Genomic DNA, 17,112 nt, shown 5'->3' with positions numbered 1-17,112 from the left:
TACTTCTTTCTTCTTATTTATATTTTGGATTCACATCCTTATTTTTTATTCAATAAAAAAAATTTATTTTAGGTTTTTTTAATATTCTTTTCACAATTTATAAAAAAAACTATTTTACTTACTTTTATATAATTAAATTTATAATTTGGTTTACTTGAAGATTTATTTTTAAATTCTTTTTAAAAGTATAAGATAATTATTAATGTATGTATTTAAGGAATAGCTTAGCATGAAAAAGAAGCTTTTTGCAGCTTAGCTCTAAATCTAAAAAATGCATCATCTTTATAGATTATAACTTCTTCGATTGTAAATATTATTATCTATTTTATTGTTTTGATTTTAGATTTTCAAGAAAGTATATTTTCTTTAGAATGTATCTTTAAATATTAAATTAGAAATTAAGTAATAATAAATACTCTAAATAAATCATAAATAATTTATTATTGTGCTTTTTTAATTAATTAATTTACTTTGTTTTAAATAGCTAATTTCTATTTTAAAAAATACGAAAAAAGACTTTTATATTAAATATTAATTGCCAAATATTTTAAATTTTTATCATAAATATCTCAAAATTTTATAATTTTTTAAAATACTTTGATTTGATTTTTTATCCTTCATTTTTAAAATATTTATAACTATCCAATATTGATACAAACACTTTAAATTAAGAAATTCTTTTTTTAAAAATTACAGATTTCTTTTGCATCCTAAATTTACTTAGCCTTACAGAATATGTGTATTTAGTAAGAAAATTTCTATTTAATTTTTGAATTCAGAATTAAGCGTTATTAAATGACTCAAATTCCTGAAATATGAAAAGTAAAACTTCTCTTTACAAATTAATTTTGATCAAAAATAATTTTTTAAATGATAAATTGAAAATATTTTATTTAATAATTAAGAGTTAGTTGAAATTTAGGAAGGATAATATCTGTAATTTAAATCTTGCAACTACTTAAAAAAATAATGATCAAATAAAATCAAATTGTAAATAAGAATATTTTGGAAATAAATGTATAAAAAGTAAGTTCTCTACTTTTTTATAAGTTTCCCTTATCTATTTATAAATCTAATTTTTATCAATTTCTATGATTATAATAAAAATAATTAGAGGTAAACAGAAAAGACTATGATTTATTTTTTGTTATTAGTTTTAGTAAATTATATTCAATTTGCTAGAAATTTGATGCTATTTAATCTTTTTTTGAAAATCGATCCTAAATTAAATGTATAATGTCTTGATTTTAAATTCTACTCTTTTGAAATATTTTATCTAAATATCTCAATTTATTTGTGTTGAAAACAAGAAAAAGAAGATAATTATAAATTTGAAGTCTTTAAATTTTGATAAAAAATTTAAGGTAAATAACCAAAGTAAAATATACCATAAGCATTAAATATTTTTTGCTCCTTTAAATATCAATTAGTAAAAGCTATTTATAGAATTTAAGAATAATGAATTAAAAAGCTGAGAATCATTTTATTTTTACCTTTAAAATGCAAATTATTTCAATATGGAAATACTCAAATGATAGAATATACTTTCAATCAAAATACTGCTAAAAAAAATTAATATAAAATTAGCTTTTTAAATGTAAATCTGATCAAAGTAAACATACTTAAAATATAATAAGCTTGAATAAAAAATACTTTTTTATACATTATATTTATTATCATAATTTTTTAAAATCTTTATTTCTTTATCTATTTTTTTAAATTTATAAATAATATTTTATTATTGAAACTAAAGCAAAAATATTTTTTTAAATCTTCAAATAACCCAAACTCTCTATATCTATATATGTTTTTATTTATATTTAACAAAAATTCTTTTGAAAGAAATATTCATTAGCTAATTTTCTATAAAATAATCAAAATATTCTTTATGATTACTCTCTGTAATCCAATGCATTTTGCTAGAACGATTAAAATGTCTTATTACTCTTGTCATAACTTGTAAATAAAAAATTTAAAACAAAGACAGCGGTCAATTTTTAATAATCAAATAATTATTTTAAGGAAATAGATTTGTTTAAATAAATAAATTAAATCAACCAACAAATAAATAAATAATTACATTCACGCGCGAGTTACTTAAATATCAGAAAACACTAGTTTATTATAAATATTTTAAAATTTTTAATTTACTCTCAAATGTAAAAAAGGAAAGAGTAAGAATTAAATGTATTTTTACATAAAGAAAGTTGTAGATTTATTTTATTTCGATGAACTAATCATATATGTATGAAATGGATCTTTCATTTTTTCTTTCTTTAATATACAAACTTGCTATTTATTTAGCTTTTATCTAATTATTTGCAATAATTAAAAAAATTTTGAATGAAAAATAAAATATTAAAATTAATCTAGAAAAGGATTCATGCTTTTTAATATATAAAATTAGTTTTCTAAAGATTAGCTATTTAACAATAAAAATTCATCAATATAGTATAGCTGAACAATTTATTACTTTGTAGTCTTTTAAATGTCTTTTTGATATATAGAAATTGTGGGCATCTAGAAAAAAAAGACCTTGAAAAATATAATCATAATTTAAATTTTGTGGTTTTTTTAAAAGAGTTATATTAATTGAGTATTTCATGTGGCTTAAAACTTTTAGATAGTATGAAGATATTTAATTAAATCTAATTTTTCTCATTTAGTAAAATCAATTAATTAATTAATTAATTAATTTAATTGATGGTATTTTGTAATGCATGAAAATATAATGAATTATTGATCAAATATTTAACATAAATATTAGAAATACTTTGAAAAATAAAATAGGGAATTTCACAGCGAAAAAACAAACAACAAACAAAACAATTATAGATAGAGAGTAAATGATATTATTAATTTTAAAAGAATTTATTTTTATTTTTTAAATTTTAAGTAAAAAAATAGATCTTGATAAATTATAATGGCACTCTTACTAAAAAAGACAGCAGGATATTTATAAAAGCTTTACTAGACAGCATTAGAAATCATGGAAGAGAAACATAATGTCATTTTAAATCAAAAGATTTACTGCTTGCTTATTTTTATAAATACGTTGCAAATTAGTGGATACATTTTCTCAGCGTATGTGAAACAAACTAAGCCTGCAGATAGCAAATACATTTTCTTGGCTTATTTGAATGAAATCTCTACAGGCACTTTTCTATTAAATAAGAAAAGTCTCGAGAAATTAACTTTACCTATATTCTTCTTGCTTAAAATTGGACTGGCTTTAATTATTATTTTGTTTATGATCTTTAATTACTACAGAAACTACGATATTTAAAAATATAATTCGTATAAAAGGTCATTTAGGACTATAAACTAAATTATAGTACTACTTTTTGTTTTATCATAATACATTTTACTTATTCCCGCAACCGAAATCTGTTTGGCAATCGCTTTCTGCTAGGATAGTGCGTTTTAATTCTTGGTTTAGAGCTAAAGTGCCTGTCAAAATTATTCTAATATACTTGTGGTTCTTGCTATCATAGCGATTGTTGCTTTTTAAGTCTTTCATATTTTGATAAAATTCTTACTTATAAACTATTAATTTGAAGATATTAGTTTGCCCAAATGCTAATTTTCTTTTATTTAATTATTGAAATAGCTAATTTTTCTATTCATTTAAATAATTAATTTCTCAAGTAATAGTCAAAGTAATTTAATTTACATACTTGGATTGTTCTTGGGAGTTATGCTGGTTATACAAGAATTAAGAGATAGCTACCAAACTAATAGCATAGTTAGTTTATTTTCAAGCATAAGAGCTAGTTATATCTTTGTGAGCCATATTATAATTGCTGTTTTCTAATTTAAAAATTAGCCCATTAGCGAAGAGTTTTTTTATTTTTTCACACTCTGCACTGCTGTTTTAGTCTATTTACTTTTGCAAATTTAAAATCTCAAGAGGAATTAAATATAAGTGCTTGATTAAAGTAACTAAATAAGGTAAATTTCCATGAGTTCAAATCTTATTACATTTTTCAAATTATATTTCTTTAATTTCTTTTAAGTAAATTTATGTAAAGGTTCTAGTAGATCCACAAAATTTAGTTTATAGAAAAAGCAAATTATTATTTTAGAACCAAATAAATTCCTTTTTCATTGAATGAAATATTTTAAATTACTTTGTTTTAAAGTATTTCTAATAGAAAAATATTTTTAAAATGACTTTCAAATAGCATATCAAGATAATTAAGCAATTTGAATTAATTGTTTTAATAATGATTAATTTTGAATGAGCACAATTAAATTATATAAACTGTAAGCTAAATTACATAACAAATTTTTTAATTAATTAAATTTTCTAGATCTGTAGATGGGATAGACACCTTATTAGAAGAAATAATGAAGACTTACAAAAATTCGTATTAGAGCTGTTATGATAATTTACGTTTTCACTATTTAGTTTCTTATCATAAACGATCTTGCATTTTACCTACTTGTGTTTGCTAAAGTTAAAATTTAAATTATTCTAAAAATTAAATAGAACTAAAATTTGTCAATGAACTTATTGAAAATATCTTTAGCTATGTAATATAGCTTTCAAGTTTTAGCGCTACAAGAAGCGTGAGAGAAAAAATATTTTTGAAATACATTACATTTATAGCATTCTCTTTAAATAACCCGCTTAAGTCCTATTTTGAGCTAAGAATGTTTAATAAGAAATACCATGAATTAAATAGTTTTTAATTTAACGCAATATCAAATATCCTTGCCAAAAAATTTGAAAACATGATTCATTAAACACAGAAATAATTATATTTAAGTAAGCTAAATTAAGATTTAGATAATAATCTTGTTTTTTCTATCTAAGAGATTGTGGACACAGATAAAATTGAAAAGATTTTTGTTGATCTAACTTCGAATTTTTTAAAGCAGAAAATATTATTCTATACTTTGATCAAGAAAGAGAAGCTCTCTTTTCAAAAAATAAAGACATATTCATAAAATTTACTTGCGTCATACGAAATACTGAGAAAAAATCTATTTCTTAAGTTGAAAAAAATTAAAAACAAAAAGGAATTTTAGAGAAACTATATTTTGCAAAAAGTAAATATTTTTTTTTGCTATTAAACCTTTTTATTTTAGATATTACATTTTTTATGAAATATTTTTAAATTTTCTGAAAATTTTATTATTTTATTTTTGAGGGGAACTAACGCTTATTGAAATTAGATAAATATATAAAGTAGAAATTTGTTTTAATAAACGAATTACCAGCAAAATATTATCCCTTTATTAATGATTGTGCCCCTCTCTATTATAGATATTTAAGAGTCATAATTAAATGTTTTTTTAATTTTATTAAAAAGATTCTATAGATTTATTGGATTGTTGTATTTGGTGGAATAAAAAAGCCTTTGAAATTACAGAAAGAAATGAATTTGATTTTTAATTTGAATCAAGAAAGAGCTTAGAAAGAGTTCAATTCACTAAATTTAATCAAAGGAAATATTTAGATTGTGTAAGCCAGTATTACTTAAGGTTATGGAAAAATAATGAATAAATAAGAAACACAATTATCTAAATTTTTTGGCTTTAACTTTGAAGAGTTTAAATCAATTAATCATATAAAGGAGCTAATGCCATCATATGTAGCAAAAATTCATGATGAGATTGTTAAAGATTTTATTAAGAGAGGACATAGCATACTTCTTGAAGAGAGTCATTAAGTATTTTGTCTGGATAAATAAGGTTTTTTTGTTCCTATCACTTTGTAGTTATCGCTTGTTTATGGAATAACTGACGATTTATAAATGAATGCTGTCCTTTTAAAATTAAAATCAGATGTATCTTATATTACATTTAATCAGGTTGGCTAAATTAAAGGGTTCGATCGCAATTTTTTTTCTCATCTTATGTAATTAGAAAATGCGGATTAAGTATATTAAATTCAAATTTAAACACCATATTAATATTTTTTTTATTTATATTTAAGAAAATAGACTAAATGAACCTTCTTTTAAAGAAGGATTTAGAAAAAATTAACTTATTCTTTTTGATCCCTTAAATGGCTTCAATTGTTCTTGAGTATTTAACTAAGATCAATAAACAAAATAAAATTACTGAAGAAAATTAAAATAAAGAATCAAACATTCTAAAAAGATAAATTTATAAAGATGTTGAGTTGAAGATCTGTCTACCAGCAGATATTTTCTCATTAATTTAAGCATTTTAAATTTAATATGATATAAATCAAGACACTTCAACAAAATCAGTAGAGTATTCTACCATTAATAACTATTTTTAGTAATATGATAGCTAGATTTAAATGCTTAATAACTTTACTTCCTTCTATTTACGTAATTAAGAAGTAATTTATTTTTAACAAAAGAAAAAAATTTATCTAAAATATTTTTTATACTAACAAATAGAAATGGGAACAAAATAATTGCTTCAGCTAATTTAATTCAGCTGGGAATATAAAAGTTAACATGATAAAAAAAAATAACTTGGATAAAAGTGATTTACAAAATAAATTCGAAGAAGAAATGATTTTTGAATTATCCTTTTCAGATACTTATCTTGAAAATCTTTGTGAAAAAACAGAAAAATATGAAAAATTGAGTAAAGAACTTCAAAATAGCCAAAATGATAATTTGAAGAATAGAGATAACTTTAATTATAAAGAAGTATAATTATAACAAGATTAATCATAGTACCATGCTTATCTTGATCAGATATCACCATAAAGAAGTACTTCAATTAAAAAAACTATAAGTCTTAGTTATTTGAATACTTAAAATATAATAGATAATGATCAAAAACAAAAAAACGATTAGAATACCAATTCAGGTAGTCTTTAAAGCTATAATAATAATTCAAACCAAGAATCTCAAAATTACAATAATATCGAAAAGCATAAAAATACTGTAAAAAGAGTAAAAGAGGTCAATTTTAACTTTGAAGAAAGTGAAAACATCAAATAAATTGCTAAATTGGAAGATAACTTAATAAGTCCAAGATTAAGCACTAGACAATAATTTTCTATAGATAAATTAGAAACAACAATAAATGTATTATCTTCAAATAGGATCTATTAAAATAGCTAATAATTATTAAGCTCTCCTATGAATAATTCCTTTGTTGGATAGATAGTTTAAGAAAAGTAAAATCATGAAGAAATTTATGCAGCCAAATTATCAAATAGAAGAAATCAGGATAAAACATAGCTGGAAACTGTAAATGCTTAGACTCAATCATAAAATAATAGAGTAAGAGGTAGCTTAGCTAAAGTGTTAAAAAAGAAGATAGAATCTTAAAACTACCAATTACTAGAGAAGCAATAAAAAAAATAGATATCATAAATTAACTCTTCAAATAAATCTTAAATCTCGTCTTACGAAGTAGTAGATAACGAAGTATATGACAGCTAAGACACAAGTTCTTACTTGGATATTTTAAAAGAAAATAATTTGATAAACAACATAATTCACCGTCAAAAAGAGAACATGAGTTCTTCTTTATTAAAAATTATACTAGGTAAATAATTTATAATTAAAAAAATATTAATTTGATATAATAATAAATAAATAGGATATACAGTTATTTTCTCCACAATTCTATCCACAATATTTCTGTTCTTTATTTATAATAAATAAAATCAGCTCTAAGATTATTTAAACAAATCTACAGTTTACTCTTCATTTTTTTCTCAAGTATCCTAAATCAGTTTAACATAATTGCTCAAATATGAGATAAATCTAGGCGTACAGCCTAATTTAAAACTTGAACAGATTTATTAAATAGGATAAAGAGATTAATTTGATTTAATTTAATAATATTTGAAAAGTGTTGAAAAAATAGTGGAATTAGAAAGTAACCAGCAAATTGTTGACACCCAAGTCTACTCAATAAGGTATTAAACATTAATTAAAAAATAAATCAATAAATACTCTTATTTATTTGTATAAAATTTAAATATGAAAAATAAAATAAAATCTTCTCTAACATTAATTCTTATAATGAAATTATCTCAGAATTAATAAATTTATTTAACTTAAATTATTTGTTTTATTAATAAAATATTTTTAATCAGTAAAGGAAAAGAATTTTAATTGTCCTCTTTTAGCTTTTACTATGAATACTCTAATGCGATGTTCTATGTAGTTTAACAAGAAAAACAACAGAGGTACTAAGACATGTCTTATTTCTTGTTCTCAAATATACTTTAAAGCTAGACTATTTCTACAACTTTGATTTAAAATAACATAAGTGATTTGAATATCATTATAAAATAAATAAACTATGCTTTTTTGTTTGCAATTTTTATAGCCATAGGAATCTAAATCCTATTAATAGTTTTTATCATACCGAAAATAAATAAAATCAATAAATTCTAAGAAGTAATTCTGACTGTTTTCTCAAGAGTCACTTTTGAAGAGGTAGAACTACAGCTTAGTAGATACTAATGCTATTTGGATAGAGTTTAAAATACAGCTAAAAATTGGATTTAATTTGATTTCTTAAGCGTTCAAACTCTAAACGCTGTTGAATTAGCTAAATTGAGCTAGAAAGGCTAGTTTAATGATATCAGAGAATCAAAAAATATTCAAAGTAGTGTCAATTAATTGGAAGATAGAAAAGGAGTTTATCAAAAGTAAATATCAACCAAATTAAATAAAACTCAATTAAATATATTAAAATATATTATTCTTTTGGCTGTTTTTAGCTTAAGCTCAATAACTTTTATGGCTGTAGGATTAGGAATAAGTTATAGTAATTAAACTGACATTAAAAACAGGTTAGATCTTTATTAATATAATTAAAATGCAATTTAATCTTTTAGAAGTATTTTATCACTAAGCGAGATAGCTTTAAGGATAAACGCAATCAGATAAACTGATGTAAATTTTCCTGATAACAATTTGTAAGAAATTAGAAACATATTTAGCTTAAATTTGAATGTAATAAAAACTTACATTATAGAAATGAATCATTATGTTTCTAATTTATCTAATTTGGACAATAATGAGGAAAAATAAATAGAGACTATTTTGTAACAAAATCTGTGCAATATTTATAAAGACGAAATATAGTGCTCAGATACCTCTTCTACTTAAAATATCTTCTAATAAGGATTTTTTTCTGTTTTGAGTTTATATACATCATTTTTTCAGCAATATTCAGAGCTGTTGAAAGAGTCGTCCTTAACTAAACAATAGCTAATAGCTTTAGCTTAGTAGTATTCTTCTACAGATGAGTATATCAACCTTATACCTTAAGGATTTAATATTCCAAATAGAAACTTTGAAAATTTATTTTAGACAATTTAACTTCTATTCTAGAACAAACTAAACTATCAAAAAATCTTTTTATTGTGTTATATTTTAGTAGGAGGTTTTATCATGTATTTAATCTGGCTGCTATTCTCAACGAAATTAAAAATGATTTTTGACAAAGACATTAATGCTGTTAAATTTCTCCTTACTTGCATGCCTCATGAAAAATAATAAGATGATCATATTAATCAATTATTAAAAATTGTCAATAAAAAATGAAAGAAATTATACATATAGTTAAAGAAAATTTTTATTTATTTTAAGCAATTAAATTAATTAAAATTAATAATAATAAATAAATTATCAACTTATTAATCAAAAGGTAGTTAGTTAGTTTTTAATAAAACCCTTTTTCAAAGAAAATTTTAAGCAATTATTTTATTTTTATGTAAAATACCTAACTTGTATAATATCCTTACAGAATTTTATTTCTATAATTGTTATATTGTTAATTTTTAATTTTCAAAAATTCATTATTTTTTTATAATTTAAAAATGAAGGACGGACTAAATAACTAGAGAAGGTGGGATAAATAAATATTTATGTTTTATTCAACTTTTGATTTTTGAAATTTTAAGCAATTATTTTATTTTTATATTATACCGTAAGACCTCATTCCCTCGTCCCTCATTTTAGGTGAACAAACAAACGAGAGAGGGTGTTTCTCAGAAAGTATTTTTTAAAATTAAATTTTTAAATTAACAGAGGTCACAAGATAAATCAAGCTATATTCGTGTTTTTAATATTTTTTAATTATAGAGAAGTTTTTTATGATAAGTGTAAATAAATATGTGATTGATTGACGTTAATTATCTTCATAATTGATTTTCATAGAAATTATTAAAAATTTTTAGTGGTTATAAAATTATATTTTGCTCACATCCATTTTTCTCAATATATAATATTTTATATCTGTTTTATTTATTTAACTCTTTTAGAAAAAGTGAAGCACTTGATCCTAATAATAAATAAACATAATATTGATTGTACAAATAAAGAAGGGATGTTAGAATATTTATTCTTTTACTTTCTTCCTCTTCTTCTTTTGTTTGATTTTAACAAGCTTTTCCTAATAAGTTTATTTTATTTAAATGGAATGATATATCTTATTTATAATCTAAAAATTAGATTTGCCCAAATAAGGATTCATAAGTTTCTTGAAAAATATTCTATAATAAAAGAGAAAGATTTCCTCTTTCAAAATCTTTTAAATAAAATCTCCTACTTAAACATTCAAAACCTATCAAAAGGTCTAAAATATCGCTACATTTTTTTAAGGCAATCTAACATTCTTAGACCTTAAAATACTAAATTATTTTATCCATCTAAACAACAATAAGCCTTTTAATTAGTTATTTTAATAATCCACTTGAGCTAAGTGATTATAAGTCAGATTAAATAGAAGAAGCGAAAGTATTTTTAGTTTAAATTAAATATCATTTTAATGCAAGTGATCCACTTTTGATCTTTTTTATCATAATGTCAGAATAAACTACTTAACAAAAAGCACAAGAATTTCAGTAACTAGCATATATTTAGTGAGATATGGTGTAATAATCAGAGGTATTTTGTTTAAACGAAGCTTGACATAAGCATTATTAATAAAGACTAAAATTTAAATCATAATTAATGCATTTTTATAGTGTAAAAAATTTGAACATAGTATCTAAGTACTTGTATATAAAGATACTTATATTATATAATAGTTTTTTTGAGGTAAAAGTATAGTTTTTTATTGATAAAATAAAAAAAATTAAATCATATAAGATTTAAGCTAGTAAATTTAGAATAATTCATGCATCATACAAAAAAAAAGTTTCCATTTTAATAATAAAAAATTTAGGGTATATAAAATTCTTTCTTCTTCCTTTAATTAAATCTCTAATTATTTTATCGAGAAAAAGCAATCAAATTATAAATTGAGATTAGCTTGAGATAGAAGTCAAATAAACAACATAACATATATTTTTAAATTTTCATCATAGAATTATTTATAATAATTGGAAAATTTGTAAAATTGCTTAATTCAATAGATTGCTTTATCAATTATCAAACAAACATCAATTTTAAAGCATTTTAAAATCAATTAAGCTCTTTAACTAAACAAAAGCTTTAAAAATAAAGATTTATAAATCGTAGAAGGTTTGGGGTTTTTATTGTATTTTAAACATAGAATAAAACTCTTTACTATTTAAAGAAATCTTGAATTTATAATTATTTTAGATACCTTTAAATTATATTTTTAGTATAAACATCAATATATATCATTCCTTTATTCACTAAATGCTTTGAATATTTCTATAACTTGAACTAATAATTACCTTAACTCCTTTATCCTCACTCTTTGAAGTACACGAAAATAAGAGGGGCTGAGAGAAAAACCAAAAAATATTTTTTTTAATAAAACTCATTTCTTACCAATCAGTGCCTATCTAGCACTTACGATATTTAAAATAAAATGAAATATTTAAAGGATTGGATATAAATTATTTTGTTACTCTGAAAAAAAAGAAAATATGTAAAGCTTACTTAATAAATCAAAAAATAAACATCATATAGAATAAAATAATTGAATCTAAATCATGAAAATAAAGTACCTAATCTGATCAATCAATAAAAGAATATAAAAGAAATAAATGAATTATTTATTTTATATTAATATTTGAATTATTTTTTTAGTCAAATCAAACCACAAATAAATAAGTTGATTACGTCATTAAAATGCAAATAACAATCTAAATTGCTTTTGATAGTAATTTAGCTTCTTTTTTGTATTTTTAATGGACTTTAGAGTTAAAAAACATATTTTTATAATTTAATTTTTTATATTCATGGGAATTTTAGTGATATTTTAATATTAATTTCTAAGAAAAACAATTTATTTAAAAGAAAAAATATTAAATATTTTTTATTTAGTTGCTTTTGAAAGCTCAGGTTAGCTCAATCAATTTAATTAAAATTTTGGTTTGAAATTATTAGAAGTATTCTACAATAAATTATAATAATTAATTAAAGTAAATAATCAATAAAAATAAAAAATAAATGGATAATAACATATTTTAGGGTTTATAATTTATTAGTAACATTTTTATGAATTTTTAATAAATATCATAAAATAATTCCTAACAAAATGCTTAAATCCCAAAAATGAACATAAACATTTTTGATTCAGTTTTCAAAGAAAATCTTAAAAAAATAAAAAAAGAAATTATTTTAAGTACATTAAACGAAATAAATTAAAAAAAATAGCAATCGCCTCAGAAAAAAGATATTTCAAGCTTCATAACTAGTAATGAGTATATCTCGATTTCAAAATAAATATAACAAGAATTAGAATAAAACAGTGATTAGAAATAAACAGAGGAATGGAACTTATTTTCTTTCTATTACTTTATCATAACTTATTTTCTTGACTAAGAAAATTACAAAAAAAATTATGAATCTTGGGGACCAACTGATGATAAATTAAAAAGTTGTATATAATATTTTATGGAAACATTAACAATTGGCAAAGTAGAAGATCAAGTTAAAGATATCAAAAAAAAAATTAAAAAAGAAATTGAAATAAATTATGAAGAAAGTTTTGAATAGTAGTCTTTTACTAATTACTTTTTATCATTAAAAAAACATGCATACAGTGATTATTTCTAAAAGTTAAAATTGAATAGAATTAAATTGGATTAATACAAATTAAAAGAAGAAGAGGATTTCTTAAACGATTTAATTGAATGCTACGAAATCTGGGGAAACATGAGCTTAATAGAAGAATACAGATAAAGCAGAGTATTGCTTTACTTTTAATTCTTAGACAGCTATTTAGGGCAAGAGTCAAAAACTAATTTAATCAAAAAATACGAAATTTCTGAATTCAAATTTTTTGATAAATTTGATGCATTCTATGTTGTGTTTTATTCAGATTTTATCAGCAAACTAGAAGATGAAGATGAAATATATTTTTATTTTCTTTTTGCTTGCATCTTGAAGTTAATTAAATATAACTATCTAGTATTAAACTAAGATCAAAAGCTAGCCAAACTGATTGAAAAAATTAAAAGTTTTAAAAGTATTAAATTTATTTTAGGATACCAGTTTCTTCTTAGATTAATGATAGATTTTTAAGAGAAGTTAACACTTTCTGAATCGAATGATGACTATTTTTCCTAAGAATTTGAAAAAAAATATTAACATGAGTTTTGTTAGAAAAGCTTAGTTTAGTATTTAAAGAATGGACTAATGAAAAGTATGAAGTTTCAGATAAATATATCAACAAATAATAGCTCCAGCTGTACATCGATTCAGCATAAAGTGTTTTGATTCTGGCAATATTACCAGATTTAGTTAGGTTTTATGATATTAAAGAGATAATACCCTACCAACCTACCAACATAGATATAGGGTATGCTTAGCAAATCATAAGAGGAAAAAGACTCTATCTTAAAAATCTTTAAGACAAAGAAAAAAATCTTGCTTATTGGAAAGGGTTAATAGAGAATATAGAAAATATGAGAAATGAAGAAGACAAAATTAAAAATGAAGATCTACTTTTAAAAAAGAAAAATGAAGGTTATGAGGTATAGAAGATAGAGATTTTTTGCCAGACAATCTGCAGGATAAACTTATTAACTTTATAATAAATTTATAAAAGTGAAAGCTAAATGAAAGATAGTTCAAGCAAAGAAGAATAACCACAACTTTAAGATGAAATTTAAAAATTAATATAATAAATATATTGCTCTTTGTATTAAAGTCTATACAGATAAAGATAATTTTACTAAACTCTTAGTTCTTTATTGATAGATGGAAATAGTATCTTGAATTACTTTATTAAATAAATTATAAAAAATAATACTTCTTCTGAATCCTAATATCAATCTCATTTATTTAAAAACTTGATTCTCTCTTTCAAATAGGATTTCGATATCAAAAATTTTATTAACTTGAGAAAAGGAGCTAACAGAAATCTTTCTTTATAATCTACAGATCAGATGTTTGAAAGTTTAAGAAATGAATTCTTGGCGGTACATGAGATATTTATTGAACTATGTAAAAATAAATTTGAAAATAAAATAGAAACAGATGAAAAAGAGCTAGAAAAGCTAACAAATATCAAAAATGCATTTGAAAATAAAATAGAAACAGATGAAAAAGAGCTAGAAAAGCTAAAAAATATCAAAAAAGCATTTGAAAATATAATCTAATACTATGGTTTTCTTAACAGTAAAAAGTATGAAGTTATCAAAATAAATCTACAAATGTACATTAAATTTGTAGAATTAATGATTGAGTAGAATACGCCACTGTAAACTTCAACATATTCATATTCTGACAAAAAATTAATAAGTGAATCTTAGTTTATAGTTAATAAAGTAAAGCTTTAAGAAACTGTAGTAGCTTTGAAAGAATCAAAAGATGATGGAGAAGGTAATTTAGAATAATAAATGAGAGAAATTAGTATTCTTTACAATCTACCTAAAAATGACCTCATAATTCAATATGTAGGACATTAAAAACATAACAAATAATTTTAGATATTTTTAGAATATTTTGATGGCTAAACTCTAGAAAAATATTTAAATGATAGCTAAAAATAATAAGATTAAAAGCCTAAAGATTTGAAATTGCAATAACTTTAAATTTCTAAATAAATTCTTTAAGCCATTGACTATTTGCATGAGCACAATATTGTGCATGGGGATATCAAACCTAGAAATATTTTAATTAACTCAGAAAAAAAAATTAAGATAATTGATTTTAGTGAATCAAGTTTTATGGTTGAAGAAACACTAGGTCAAACTCCGCTCTATGCTGCTAAGGATAAGTTTAAAACTAGATAAATAGATTATTATAGCTTAGGAATAATGTTTAATATAATTTTTGGCTTTAATAAATTAATAACTTCAAGTAATTGTTAACAAGAAAGAGAAAAATATAAAGTGGAAAATCATGAAAAATGTATACCTAAATCTGCTTCTAATATTGATGAATATCAGTATTCTTAAATTCTGTTTTATTAAATACAAAGTCTACTGAATGTATAACCTTACTTAAGATGTACTATTAAAGAGCTAATTTATATTATTAACTTAGAGATCGATATAATTAATAACAATCTTACAGAAACTGAGCGTTAAGAATGTGAAAAGAAATATTTTAAAAAATATGGTTAAATAATTTAATATAACATTGATGATAAAAATGATATTATTTTAAATCACTTATAAGAAGTACTTGATTTAGGTAAATAAGAGATAGGTAATCCTGTAAGTTGCTCAGAATAATCAAACACTTCTTTATATAATACTATTATAAAAGATCAAATGTTTGACAATCTTACAAAAAATAAAGAAATATCTTATCTAGGTAATTAAGTGAATTCTAATAGTTGCTCAGAATAATCAAAGACTTCTCAAAATAATACTATAATTAAACTTAATATAGGTAAATAAGCGATAGGTAATCCTGATAGTTGCTCATAGTAATCAAAGACTTCTCAAAATAATACTGTTAATAAAGATCAAATGTTTGACAATCTTACAAAAAATAAAGAAATACTTGATTTAGGTAATTAAGTGAACCCTGATAGTTGCTCAGAATAATCAAAGACTTCTCAAAATAATACTATAAATAAAGATGGAATAATTGATGATTTTACTAAGAATAAAGAAATAATTGATTTAGGTAATTAAGTGATCGGTCCTGATAGTTGCTTAGAATAATCAAAGACCTCTCAAAATAATACTATAATTAGAGATCAAATATTTGACGGTTTTAAAAAAAATTAAACTGAGAATGAATTTTTCGATGAAGATAAAACGATTAAAAAAGGAATCAAAAATCAAGATAATCAAATTTAATTAACAAAAAGCTTATTAGGCTAAGATAAACAAAATTTAGAGTAGAAATCTGACAATAACAATTTATAATTAAAAAATAATATTCCAGATTAAGAAAACTAAAGTAGCTCATAAAATTGCAAAAGTGAAAGTTTAGAAAGTTACTTTATTGACCAGCTAGATAAAATGGAATATGAGATGGTTTTAGTTAAATATTTAAAAAGTAAAAATCTAAATATAAACATTCGTAGTCTAGGAATAGATTTTAGTTAATTTAAATTAAGATCTAAAGAAAGGATATAATATATTTTTTAATTATTATCAAACGCTTTAACAATTCCAGTAATTCTTTCTATAATATCAGATCCAACGATGCTACCTATAATAATAGCAATTTTAAATAAACAAATTACTAAAGACCATAAAAGGTAAATTTATAGATATTTTTTATAAATTACAGAGTGAACATTTTTAAGAGATCGATTATAAGTGTTTATTTAATATTGCATTCTAATTAGACTGTTGAAATGTTATTTTTTATGAAAAAAAATATGTTGTTAGATAAATAAAAAATGTGTTTGAAATTTACATTCATTTTTATTTGTTTTTTAAATTCTTTGTATTCATTTTAAAATAAATTTTAGCTTAACTATTTCGAAGTAAAATTTTTAATATTATAAAAGTAGATTCTATTTTTTCGTTTCAAGTTTCTTCTATTCAACAATAAAAATAAAAGTTATCTTTTAGCAATTTTTATCAAAGATATAATTTTAAATTTGTAAATATTTTTGCTATTTGCTATATAAAAAACGAATTATTAACTGTTTATTAGCGAACTATTATTTTAGATAACATTTACTACTGAATACAATTAATTTAAAGATAATCCATAAAACTAAAATTAATTTTATGGGGTACTTTAACGTATCAAATAAAATTTTTATTGCATCAATTTTTAAAATGAATCTTCAATAATAAAATCAAATTCTTCT

General features: G+C 21.5%; 3 protein-coding genes across 3 annotated transcripts; all 3 read left to right on the top strand. All coding sequences in view use genetic code 6, as the record gives it.

Moving 5' to 3' along the window:
- Positions 1–3,518: 3,518 nt before the first annotated feature.
- Positions 3,519–9,506, top strand: TTHERM_00343320 (transmembrane protein, putative; the record flags this gene model as incomplete). The annotated part of the gene is made up of 8 exons (XM_001018378.2): positions 3,519–3,951; positions 4,314–5,055; positions 5,319–5,888; positions 5,945–6,319; positions 6,381–6,702; positions 6,760–7,488; positions 7,543–7,864; positions 8,045–9,506. Exons 1-8 carry the CDS (start codon positions 3,698–3,700, stop codon positions 9,504–9,506), a joined length of 4,776 nt encoding a protein of 1,591 aa, XP_001018378.2. The 5' UTR covers positions 3,519–3,697.
- A 1,576-nt stretch (positions 9,507–11,082) lies between these two features.
- TTHERM_000343303 (transmembrane protein, putative) lies at positions 11,083–11,790 on the top strand (the record flags this gene model as incomplete). The annotated part of the gene is made up of 2 exons (XM_012798203.1): positions 11,083–11,429; positions 11,511–11,790. 2 exons carry the CDS (start codon positions 11,083–11,085, stop codon positions 11,788–11,790), a joined length of 627 nt encoding a protein of 208 aa, XP_012653657.1.
- Positions 11,791–12,776: 986 nt separating this feature from the next.
- On the top strand, positions 12,777–16,663 carry TTHERM_00343300 (Serine/Threonine kinase domain protein; the record flags this gene model as incomplete). The annotated part of the gene is made up of 4 exons (XM_001018376.3): positions 12,777–13,350; positions 13,512–16,343; positions 16,485–16,548; positions 16,639–16,663. The coding sequence occupies 4 exons, from the start codon at positions 12,777–12,779 to the stop codon at positions 16,661–16,663; spliced, it is 3,495 nt and encodes a 1,164-aa protein (XP_001018376.3).
- Positions 16,664–17,112: the final 449 nt, after the last annotated feature.

Source organism: Tetrahymena thermophila, assembly GCF_000189635.1.
Source record: "Tetrahymena thermophila SB210 genomic scaffold scf_8254597, whole genome shotgun sequence".
NCBI lineage: Eukaryota > Ciliophora > Oligohymenophorea > Hymenostomatida > Tetrahymenidae > Tetrahymena > Tetrahymena thermophila.
This window is presented reverse-complemented; position numbering and strand designations above follow the sequence as displayed.